Here is a 12,512-nt window from a genome sequence, read left to right as displayed (position 1 = left end):
GTTCTGATCCTCCTGCCTCCACCTCTCCAGTGCTGGGAATACAGGTGTGTACCATCTGGCCCTGACCCCAGGTCTGTGTCTGATGTCCTTTCTGAAGGATATTGCAGGCACGCATAAAAGCTCCATCTGTAACTTATGTTCTGTTGTTTGAGTATACGCCCCTGTCACTAGCAGATCTGGCCCATCACATCTCATTCAACAGGCAACTCAGGTTTGTTTTGTAGCTATGTTATGTTAATTGAAACACTCCAGGAAGGATGTTTCTAAGAGCCCAGGAAGTAAACTCATAGGGCTCAGGAAGCTCATTAAACGTACAAAATTCACACCCCTCACAGGCATATAAATTAACAATGGCTGGGACAGGTGACTCTCTGGTGGAGTACTGGGCAGTATCACCCATGCTGAGGTGGGCTTTTCCATGACACAGCTGCCTTTGAGTTACCCATACTCCTGTAATATATTCATGTATACACCAGACTCATAGGTTCACTAAGCAAGCCTTGGCCGGAATGGTTTCTTTGGCTTGTCATTGATGCCTATCTTATTGCTGTGAAGAGATACCAGGGCCACAACAACTCTTATAGGGGAAAATATTTAACTGGGGCTGGCTTGCAGTTCAGGTTAGCCCATTATAGTCATTGTAGGTAGAATGGCAGCACACAGGCAGACATGGTGCTGGGGAGGAAGCTGAGAGTTCTATATCTGGACCAACAGGCAACAGGAAGAGAGATTGACTCTGGGCCTTACTTGAGCTTCTCTGAAACCCTAAAGCCCACCTGCAGGAATACACTTCCTCCAACAAGGCCACACCCACTCCGACAAGGCCACACCCACTCCGACAAGGCCACACCTCCCAAAAGTGCCCTCTCCCTGTGAGCCTGCGGTGGCCATTTTCTTTTTTTTTTTTTTTTTCTTTTTTCTTTTTTTCAGAGCTGGGGACCGAACCCAGGGCCTTGCGCTTGCTAGGCAAGCGCTCTACCACTGAGCTAAATCCCCAACCCATGCGGTGGCCATTTTCATTTAAACCACCACCTCATCTTAGATAAACAGATGTTTGTATCTCATCAAGAAAAGTTTCACAGCAAGATACCAGTCTGTCATTCATTCTGCCACTCCTAGCACTGTTGTTCAGCTAATATTTGTTAAGGGTTGGAAGGATTGCTCAGTGGTTTAAGCCCTTGCTGTGAGTTTAGATCCCCAGAACCCAGGTAAATGAGGGAGCATAGTAGGCCTCCCAGCGGTTCCAGCCTTGGAAAGCAGGGCAGGGAATCCCTGAACAAGGTGGCTAGAGCACTGGGTTTGATGGGGAGATCCTTCTTCAAAGAATAAGGTGGAAGGTGGACTGCAGAATATTCTGCACTCAGAGACGGTGAAATGGCTGAGTGAGTTAAGACAGCTACTGCTGAGCTCAATCCTCAGGTCTCACACAGTGGAAGGAGGAAACAGTCCTGCAAGATAACCTCTGACCTCCACATGTGTGCCATGGCATGTGCATGTCTATACACATCGCATACACACACATGCATACGCATCTGCACAGGTCTGCCCTAACGCATGTGAACGTACATACACTCACCACAGACACACACGGAAAAGAAGAAAAACGTCTTTATTGAATACGCCCAGGAGTGTGAGGCTCAGTGATAGAAGAGGCACTTAGCATGCATGAGGTTGTGTGTCTTACTAAGTTGCCCGGGCTAGCCCTGAACTTGTCCTCCTCCTGTGTCAACATTTCCAGCCACCTGGATACAAATACAGCATCACGCATGCGCATATGTGGACACGCACTATATGTGATGATACATGGGCATTACACATATGGTATGATGACTTCCAGGTGGAACACTGCCGGGTTTGTCGCTTGGCAGCTCAGGGGCTTTCTCTTCCCTTTTGTGGTGCTGGGAGATGAACGGAGAACCTCGTGCGCACGAGGCAAGCTCTACCACTGAGCTACGTGCCTAGGCCCCATTTCATCACCCTTCGTTCCGTTTCTTTGTGAGATCGGGTCTTACTATGCAGCTCAGGCTGAGCCTGAAATGCTTCATCCTCCTGCCTCCCATTTCCAAGTCTGGGCCTACTGATACATGTCACCCCATACTAGGTCTTTCCTTCATCCTTTATAAGCATAGAACAGAGGAAATACATAAATAAGCAGATTATTACAACATAGTCTCCTTGGAGGCTAAGATAAACACATGGTGGTCATTCATTTATTTATTACTGTGAACTATGCTTGAACCCCAAGGCCTTGTGTTTGTTAGGCACACACATTCTACTCCCTCCTCCCCCACCCCAACCCCCTTTAAGTTTTTGTTTTGAGGTAAGTGTCTTACTAAGTTGCCCCAGCTAGCCTTGAACTTGTCCTTCTCCTGTGTCAGCCTTTCCAGCCACTGGGATTATACAAGTACACCACCAAACCTAGCTAAAACTTGTCCCTCCTTCTCTCCCCACTCTTCTTACCTCCTCTGGGTACTAGATATAAAATCCAGGTCTTACTCATGCTAGAAAAGCACTCTACTGTTCAGCTCCTGCCAGCCTCCTGCTCAGTATTTTTAGAGTAACCGTGCATAAAAGGAACCTTTCAGAAAGAAAGGTTCCACAGCCTACAGAAACGTCTGCAGATCAAGTTTGGGCTGCCTGTAAGAAACAGCATAGATTGTCTCACGTAAGAATGACACCCTCTCTGTGTGTCTCAGGGCTGGATTTGCAGAAATGCTATAAAAAAATTAAGATGGGCCTATTAATGCTTTATTCCCTTACACATCTGGTAACTGAGTCAACCTGACCTTACCATTTCCCAGGTGCTGTCTGAAGATCCCAAACCACCCTGCTCACCTGCCGGAACTAGAGCAGAGTAAACACCTCCCTGAAGGTGAAGCCTTTCTGCTGCCCTGTCTTTGTAGGAAATCTGACTGGATCAGCTAATCATCACTATGGTTACTGACCCCTCAAGCTTCCATGAAGTAGTGGTCTTCATCCCAAGTCTGGAGGTGGCATATGAAACTTGTCTCCTACCAAGCTGAGTAGCCCGCTCCCACAGTCCCACTGTTCTAGATTCTGGTGGGGAGTTATCACAAGTTCAAAACCAGCCTCCACCAAAGACATAGGGAGGCCAACCCAGGTCACAGTGCATGACAATGTTTCAAAAAAGAAAATCATCAAAACCTATTCACTGATACTCTAAAGTCAAATGAAGAGCCCCAGCATTCATCTCTCCTTCGGGACTACAGAGACAATGTGAACAGCTGCCTCAGGTTTCCATGGTACCCCTGCCCTGTGGACTGCGTCTCCTCAAATCACAAGCCAAAAGAAACACTTCCTATACTTAGAAATACTTAAAATTTACCTGATATGGGTACAGTTTCCCAGTTCAAAATGTATGGCAAAGGTCAGTACAGTGGAGTTCTGAAGTTTCCAGTGAGGCTGTAATTTCAGTCACACCCACACAACACAAGAGCACAGCAAGGCCTTCAGAGAGCTCGGGTGAGGTCACGTTACAGCTCTAAGTGTGAGGAGACAACTAACAGCTCTGCTCAGCTAGTCCAAGAGCTCAGTCACCCATAAGACAAAGAAGGACACAGCCTGCCGCTGTGGTGCTGTGCTCAAAAACAGGGCAAGTCAGCAGGCATGCCAATTTCAGGAACCTTTCTTTTACATTATGTCACTAAGGAGATTCATAACTGACATCCTATGGGCCTCTCTCACTGGACCCTGAGCTAACAGACTCAGCCAGGGTGTGTGACCAGAAAGTCCTTGAAATCCTCTTGTCTCTTCCTCTATAGTGCTGGGAATGCAGGCATGTGCTGGGAACACAGGATTGTGATGAGAACACAGGCATGTGATGGGAACACAGGCATGTGATGGGAACACAGGCATGTGTACTATGTACAGGTCTTACATGCATATTGAAGATTCAATCTCAGGTCCTCAGAACACATTTTACTTTGCTGTCAGAGTCATCTCCCCAGCACTCACTAAATATTTTATAATATAAATATTCTAGCTATATAGTACTCAAAAAATATGAGTTCTATAAACTGTAAAAATACAGTTTAATATTTTGTTTGTTTAGAGATCAAGCCCAGGGTGTCACACATGCTAGGCAATCACTCAAAGTCTGAGCTATACCCCACCCCCTCCTCTACTGTTCCTGAATGTTCCTTCATTTAAATGAGTTTGGGGTGACACAGATGTGGGGTGCCTCAGATCTAGCACATGCAGGATAAGCGCTCTACCACCGCGCTGCATTCCAACCCTCTCTCCCTTAACACGGAAGGTCTCCTCTGTTTCTTACAAATGACCGTGTATTTGGACTAGGAGGAGGATCTCAATCCTGTAAAATATCTGCATCTCTAGCTACACAGCCTTGCCTCTATCCGTCATAACATAACAACGTCCGCCCAAAGGGACTGGTGGCCAAGAAAAACCATGCTTCCAACATTTCTGATGGGCACTGCCCAACCACGTTCTCCCCAGCAGTGCTTGGCTCTGAAAGTCCAACACAGCCCCCAGGGGTCACCTTTTCATCTGGACAACCTTTTCTTTTTCTCTCTCTCTTTTTCTAAACATGTATCCCAGGCTAGCCCCAGATATGCTTTGTAGATGAAGATGCCTCTGCCTCTTGGATGCTGGGATTACAGGTAGGTACTGCCATGCTGGAGCTCAGGATTAAACCAGAAACCCCGATCATGCTTGGCCAAGTCTCTACCAAGCGAGCTACGACCCCAGCCCATTTATATAGAGAACATTTTCAAAGAGGCTCTCAGACCTGACTCCTCTGTGTCCTCGGGCTTCCTTCATCGTCAGCTTGCTTTCTGCCCTCCACAAGAACACTGCCACTGTGATGCAGCTGTGAAGTCTGAGGGCTCTGCTGTCACACTGAAATTCGCCTCATCTTATTCCCTTAGACCAGTGGTTCTCAGTCTTCCCAATGCTATGACCCTTTAATACAGTTCCTCAAGCTGCGTTCACCTCAGGCCATAAAATAATTTCATCGCTGCTTCATAACTGCAGTTTTGCTACTGTTATGAATGGTAATGTAAGTATCTGATATGCAAAATATCTGATATGTGACCCCCTCTGGGCTGAGAACCACTGACTGAGGCCTTGAAGCTCACCCAACTAATCTTATAACATAGCCATACGTGCTGAAATACCTGGACAGATTAAGCAAAATACATATTATAATGACTATATCCAATAATTTTCTAAGTAAATGTATCCACTACAGTATTGTGTCTTATTTACATGATGATACAATTTGAGGGAATTTCCTTTTTTTTTTTTTTTTTTTGGTAGAAAATATCAGTATATACCACAGGTTGACCTTGAACTTGAAACAACGGTCTTGCCCCACCATATGAGTGCAGCAGTTCTTTGCTACAACTTTTAAAAGAAAAGACCACTTTCCTGGCTGGAAATATAGTTCTGTGGTACAGTGCTTGTCTAGTAGGGGTGAAACCCTGGTTCTATAGCCACAAGGAAATTAACTGCTAAAAACACTGAAAGCACCCAGAATTCCAAATAAACGTGGTAATGGAGGATGACCCAGGCAGGAGGACAGCCCTGGCACTGGGGAGCTGAAGACAGGAGGATAAAGTGTTCAAGGCTAGCCCCTACTATAAGAAGCATTTTCTCAAACAAACAATAGAAAGCAAGAGAACTGAGCAGCATCCAGGAGCCCCAGGAAGGAAAGCGAAACAAACATAATCAGAATGGTCTGACACAGAGTACAAGGCTAAAGAAAATGTGAGAAGCTGTAGCCCATGGCAACTGAACAAGGAAGCACTCAGCAAATTCATTATTTATAGACGGGGTCTCGATATGTAGCCCTAGCTAGCCTGAAACTCACTACATAGACCAGGCTGGCCTTGAACCCACAGAGATCTGCCCGACTCTGCCTCCTGAGTGCTGGAGTTGTGTGAGCCACCATGCTGTGCAGCACTCAAATTTCTTGACATTAAAAGAAGGTCAGGGGCTGGAGGGATGGCTCAGTGGTTAAGAGCACCGACTGCTCTTCCTGAGGTCCTGAGTTCAAATCCCAGCAACCACATGGTGGCTCACAACCATCTGTAATGAGATCTGATGCCCTCTTCTGGTGTGTCTGAAGACAGCTACAGTGTAATCTTATACAATAAATAAATCTTTAAAAAAAAAAAAAAAAAAAAAAAAAGAAGGTCAAGCTATACATGGACTGACCCTGGACTCTGACCTCATAAGTAGCAATGAATATCCTAGTAAGAGCACCAGTGGAAGGGGAAGCCCTGGGTCCTGCCAAGACTGAACCCTCAGTGAACATGATTGTTGGAGGGAGGGGGGTAATGGGGGGAGGGTTGGGAGGGGAACACACATATAGAAGGAGGGGGAGGGGTTAGGAGGATGTTGGCCCTGAAACCGGGAAAGGGAATAACAATCAAAATGTAAATAAGAAATACTCAATAAAGAAAAAAATGTGGAAAAAAAGAATTTAGATATTTTAAAAGTTCTAAAAGTTATGTTACTTTTTTTGCATGATTAGCATTATGAAGAATTTTGCAATTCTTCTTTGGGCTTCCCCAAACTTACTTGTGTGTAATGATGACTGTATTGATTTTGTAATTGGTAAAAATAATTTCATAATAAAGGTTATTCAAATTCAAAAAAAAAAAGAAAGAAGGTCAAGCTCAGTCTCTTAAGTAACTTCAATTGCTTTTTGAATCAAGTCAAGCGATCTAAACCAAAACTATTTGGCAAACAAGCCTATGCCAACCTCATGGCAGTTCTCTGGATTCTAAAGCTATAAATCAGCTGATCTTATGGTTTAAACAAAATTGGGACCATCCTACAGACTTTCCTCACAATCATGGTGGCTCTCTGTGGGAGACACTCTCAGTACAATGGGCTATTGGCCTTTTAATCCCAGGACACTGAGGAGGCTGAGGCAGGAAAACCATGAGCTGAGTTCAGCTTCAACAACACAGCAAGCTGGAGGCCAACCGGTGGCAGGTACCAAGGTCTGGATTCTAAAAACGAATACTAAGGAAAATAAACAAACAACTTATAATAAATTTCAGGTCAGTCTGGACTATATACATCCAGAGACCAAGCCTCAAAAGAACCAAACAAACAAAAGTTATAACAATAGTTGAGGGGCAGGTGGTACATACTTTTAATTCTAGCACTTAGGAGGCAGAGGTAGAGGTAGAGGCAGAGGCAGAGGCAGAGGCAGAGGCAGAGGGAGCGGCAGCGGCAGAGGCAGGTGGATCTCTGTGGGTTCAAGGCCAGCCTGGTATACCTAGAAAGTTCTAGGTCAGACAGACAGACCTACATGCTGAGACCCTGGAAGGGGAGTAGGGAGAAGGAAAGACCCACAAACATAACTGGGCCAACATGAGAGTGTAGCTCACTGTCCACTATTTGCCTGGTATACACGGAACCCTAAGTCTAGTCTCTGTTTGGGGGAAAACTCAGAAAAAAATTGCTTTCCAAGTAGAATATGCTTACTTCTGGTCTCAGTGGTATTCGCCAACATTCTCCGTTTAGCAGGGAGGTGACCAGAGCCACTCTCTGAAAACCCACTCCCAAGCCAGCATCAAGTGAGAACACCCATGACTTTCATAAGTTCCTGGGACTGCCTGGCATCACATAACCCCTAGTTCCCAGTATGTTGGTGGGCCCATCAAGAGCCCAGCACAGCCTTGCCCTGGTGGTTGGGAAGGCATATTGGGGAAAAAAGCTTTCTTCTAAACCTGGACTCTCCTAGATGACTATGATGTGGAAGCATTCATCAGTAACCTACAACACGGACAGAGAAAGCATCTCCATACCAGCACAGCATTCTTCTCTCCTTATTCTAACCTATTAACGACGGCCAACCCAGTAGAGTAGGCACCTCAGAAACTCTGTCAAGTGCACCCTCAACTTCATGAGGGCTTCCTTGACTGACTTTCTCAGTTGCATATAGAGAAGAGGACAGACCACTGTTCCAGTAGGTCAACACTCTGTTAAAGTCTACACGATGTCTCACAAACCATGGTGGATCTCTGGGAGGTGCCTTTAAATAAATTCCCAGGGCATTCAGGAGGCAGAGGCAGGAAAATTAGGACCTGAAGGCCAGTTAGAACAACATAGCAAGTTTGAGGCCAGCTTGCTTGAGACAGGTGGCAAGGTCTGGATTCTAAAAACCAGAATTAAACAACCTATAATCTGAACACTAGGGATAATTTAAGGACTGCATAGAAGCTCATACCCAGCCTCAGCCTCAACACCACCCCCCCACCCTCCCACCCACACACAGAGTGCAGACAGGTCTTTAACGTCAGTATGAAGAACTGCCAGCTTGACCCACATAGTAAATTCCAGCACTGGGGAGGCAAAGGCAGGATTGAGAGTTCGAGACTACTCCGGGCTACACACTGAGTTCAGTGGGCTACCCACGGAGTCCAGTTAGAGCTGCACACTGAGACTCTGTCTAAAAAAAATAAAGAAAGAAAGAAAGAAAGAGAGAGAGAGAGAGAGAGAGAGAGAGAGAGAGAGAGAAAGCAAAACCAGCTGGAGCTTATGAGTTAAAAGCATTGGCCCTGGGTTCATTCCCAGCACCCACACAGAGGCTCACCGCCCTCTTTAACCACAGTCCTAACATCCTCTTCTGGCCTCTATGGAGACTCCACCCACGTGGTACACAGATACACATGCAGGCAAAACACCCACACAGAAAAATTAATAATAAAATTTTAATGCATGTTTATATATCTTTAAAAAAAAAAAAAGACCTGGTAGGTAGTGGCGCATGCCTTTAATCTCAGCGTTCCTGGGGCAGCTGCAGGCGAGTTGGAGGCTAGCCTGGTCTACAGAGAAAGTTCCAGGATAGCCGTGGTTATAAAGAAACTTTGTCTCGAAAAACAAAACAAAACAATATTAAGGCTCAGTGTTGGGCAAAGATAGAGTGTGGCTTGATTGTGGAGAAGCTCTGGAAACCTACATAACGTAGACTACTCAAAAATACGATGCAGTCATGGCGTTCAACCTTGGCAACAGACTGTGCTTCTGATACTAAAAGCAATTCTCCTACCGTGGAATAAACCAATGACACAGTCCTCCCGCCGGGGGAGCAATGTTCATGAGCAGGATACAGTGCAGAGTAATGCCACCCTGCAGGTTAAAAAAGGCCACAACGGCTCTGGCTCAGGCCAAGGTTATCTCCCAGACATCGAAGGACGCAAAACAAAGGCTGCAGACAAACAGAAAACAACCTTCAAACAAGGACCTTTAACGACCCTCCGGGCCTGCCAGCCTCCCGGCCTTCTTTTCTTCCGCTGAGCTGAGAGGTGCCAGGGAGAGAACCGAAGGTCAGAGCGGTTCCTCCTAGCTTGCGGTCTCCAAAACGGAGCGCTAAGGCCTGGGGACTTTGGGAGGCTGGCGCGTCGCTACTGCTCATCGGGGAATCACAATCCCCTTAGCTAAAAAACATTTAACTCTTCCTTTGCCAGCCAGTGGCACAACGGAGGTGGGGGCAGGGTGGTTTATAAATTGCTAAAGGCTTTGGCTCAAGACACAGCGAACCAAGAAAGCAGGGGCGCTAATTAGGACCTGGGAAAGGTTAACAGCTGTCAGAGACGCCAGGCGAGAACTTCGCCTGTTTCCAGACTCACATCTACCCGCCGACTTCAAGGATGCGAACACCGGTGGTCGGGCTAGGAGTCCTGGGGAAGCGTGCACTCGGAAAAAACATGGGTGACACCGGGCGCCCCCACTGCATTACAAGGATGCAAACAGGACACCCTCAGAGCCCGGGGATCGGAAGAAGCGACAGGGAGAGGCAGATGCGCATTCACGGAAACACGGGATATCCCTATTGCAGGACAAGGATGCAAATGTGACATCCTCAAAGGGCCCACGGGCAACCGGGGTAAGCGATGGGGGTTTCGTTTAGGGGAGCAGGGACGACACGGGGCATCCCCCTTTCGCTCTGCTCACCACTTGCTGCGCGCCGCGGAAAGTGGCATCCAGCAGCATCAGTTTCCAGGGGTCGGACACAGCGCTGGGCAGTGGGATGTACACGTAGTAGGCGACTAGCGCCAGCAGCGCGGCCAGTAGGACGCATGACGACCTCATTGTCCCCAGGCCCGGCTGTCCGGAGCTGACCGCAGTATGGTGCGATGGTACCCGGAGACGACCAGCAAGTTTCTGCCAGCCGCAGCTGCTCTTTCACGTGTTCCTCCTCAGGCTGCGAGCCAATCACAAGCTGCGTCGGGAGGAAGTGGGAGCGCGGATGTGCCCCCTCCGTGGTGTCCTTGCGAAGAGCCGCTGGCTCGCCAGGTTTCAGGAAACAGAGTGGTGCAGCCCAGAGGACGCACAGCAACCCCTGGCGGACACTGTGAGTATGACTGCCTGCGATGCCAAGCTGCCTCTGAAGGTGTGTGCAAAAGGGGTTCCGGGTCAGCCTAAGCTACTTGAAACTGTCTCAGAAGAGAAACTAACAGTAACAAACAAACAGACAAACAATAAATAAGTAGTGTTTGGCACACATAACTGCTAATCTTGGTTTCGAAAGGAGAAGACATAAGGATGAAAGCCAAGGTCATCCTGGACTACATGACAAGTTTGAGGCCATACTAGATGAGAGACCCTGTCACAAGAAAATCAAAATATCAGACAAATAAGCAAATAGAAAACGCAAATAGTTGCACTGTGAAACTTCCAAAGCATGTAAATCATCTGATCCAAAACAAAGATACTATTGTAAAAGATAATAAAATCCTCTCTCTAGAGAAAGACTTGGAACAGTATGTAAATTCAGTAAGTGGTTTTAAATGAGAGTTTCTGAGCATGGTGGTACACACAGCCTGGTCCACGTTGTAAGTTCTAAGCCATCCAGGGCTACATGGTGAGACTCTATGGGGGTGGGGCATGGCACAACACACACACACACACACACACACACACACACACACACACAGAGAGAGAGAGAGAGAGAGAGAGAGAGAGAGAGAGAGAGAGAGAACACCTGATTTCTCATAGCTCCAGCAATAAGGCCAGTATAGCTAGCCTCCTGTGTGAGCTTCCAAACGTCCTTTTCAGCTGGGCATGGTGATAACACCTGTAATCTCAGAATTGGAGGAGACAGGAGGACCAGGGCTTTGAGGCAAACCTGGGTTATGTGAAACGTTGCTGGAGAAAAAAGTCTGGGAGTTCAGTTCAATGACAGAGAGCTTGTCTCACACACACAAAGCCCTGATTTTAGTTCTCAGTACTATATATGATAAGTATATAGTAACTATATATATAATTAATATAGCAAGCACTATATGTAATAAGATCTTATTTAAAACATTTGTTTTTAATCATGTGATGTGTGTATCTGTGTGTGGAAATGTGCACAGGAGAACATGTGCTCCTGGATGCCAGAAGAAAGCATCAGATCCCCTGGAGCTGGGGTTATAGGTGATCCTGAACATCTTTTTTTTTAAAAAATATCATTTATTTAATAATGTGTATGAGTACACTGTAGCTGTCTTCAGACACACCAGAAGAGGGCATCAGATCACACTACAGATGGTTGTGAGCCACCATGTGGTTGCTGGGAATTGAACTCAGGACCTCTGGAAGAGCAGTCAGTGCTCTTTTTTTTTTTTTTTTTTTTTATTAACTTGAGTATTTCTTATATACATTTCGAGTGTTATTCCCTTTCCCGGTTTCCGGGCAAACATCCCCCTCCCCCCTCCCCTTCCTTATGGGTGTTCCCCTCCCAACTCTCCCCCCATTGCCGCCCTCCCCCCATAGACTAGTTCACTGGGGGTTCAGTCTTAGCAGGACCCAGGGCTTCCCCTTCCACTGGTGCTCTTACTAGGATATTCATTGCTACCTATGGGGTCAGAGTCCAGGGTCAGTCCATGTATAGTCTTTAGGTAGTAGCTTAGTCCCTGGAAGCTCTGGTTGCTTGGCATTGTTGTACTTTTGGGGTCTCGAGCCCCTTCAAGCTCTTCCAGTTCTTTCTCTGATTCCTTCAATAGGGGACCTATTCTCAGTTCAGTGGTTTGCTGCTGGCATTCGCCTCTATATTTGCTGTATTCTGGCTGTGTCTCTCAGGAGCGATCTACATCCGGCTCCTGTCGGTCTGCACTTCTTTGCTTCATCCATCTTGTCCAATTGGGTGGCTGTATATGTATGGGCCACCTGTGGGGCAGGCTCTGAATGTGTGTTCCTTCAGTCTCTGTTTTAATCTTTGCCTCTCCCTTCCCTGCCAAGGGTAATCTTTTTCCTCATTTAAAGAAGGAGTGAAGCATTCACATTTTGATCATCCGTCTTGAGTTTCGTTTGTTCTAGGGATCTAGGGTAATTCAAGCATTTGGGCTAATAGCCACTTATCAATGAGTGCATACCATGTATGTCTTTCTGTGATTGGGTTAGCTCACTCAGGATGATATTTTCCAGTTCCAACCATTTGCCTACGAATTTCATAAAGCCGTTGTTTTTGATAGCTGAGTAATATTCCATTGTGTAGATGTACCACATTTTCTGTATCCATTCCTCTG

The 12,512-nt window shown here is 46.5% G+C and overlaps 1 protein-coding gene and 1 long non-coding RNA gene across 3 annotated transcripts in view; one reads left to right on the top strand and one right to left on the bottom strand.

Moving 5' to 3' along the window:
• The window catches only part of Nceh1 (neutral cholesterol ester hydrolase 1), a 60,644-nt gene extending 50,475 nt beyond the window's left edge, over positions 1 to 10,169 (bottom strand). The window contains exon 1 of one of the 2 annotated variants that reach the window (XM_087618991.1): positions 9,955 to 10,169. Coding sequence is in view for 1 of the 2 variants with exons in the window: in NM_001127524.2 (NP_001120996.1) it covers positions 9,955 to 10,092 (138 nt within the window). In the remaining variant the exon portion in view is untranslated. 2 annotated transcript variants of the gene reach the window in all.
• Positions 9,116 to 10,746, top strand: LOC134485890 (uncharacterized). Its single transcript, XR_015671485.1, has 2 exons — positions 9,116 to 9,886; positions 10,102 to 10,746. It is a non-coding gene; the product is annotated as an uncharacterized LOC134485890 (long non-coding RNA).
• Positions 10,747 to 12,512: the final 1,766 nt, after the last annotated feature.

Source organism: Rattus norvegicus, chromosome 2 (assembly GCF_021556685.1).
Source record: "Rattus norvegicus strain SHRSP/BbbUtx chromosome 2, alternate assembly SHRSP_T2T, whole genome shotgun sequence".
Classification (NCBI taxonomy): domain Eukaryota; kingdom Metazoa; phylum Chordata; class Mammalia; order Rodentia; family Muridae; genus Rattus; species Rattus norvegicus.
This window is presented reverse-complemented; position numbering and strand designations above follow the sequence as displayed.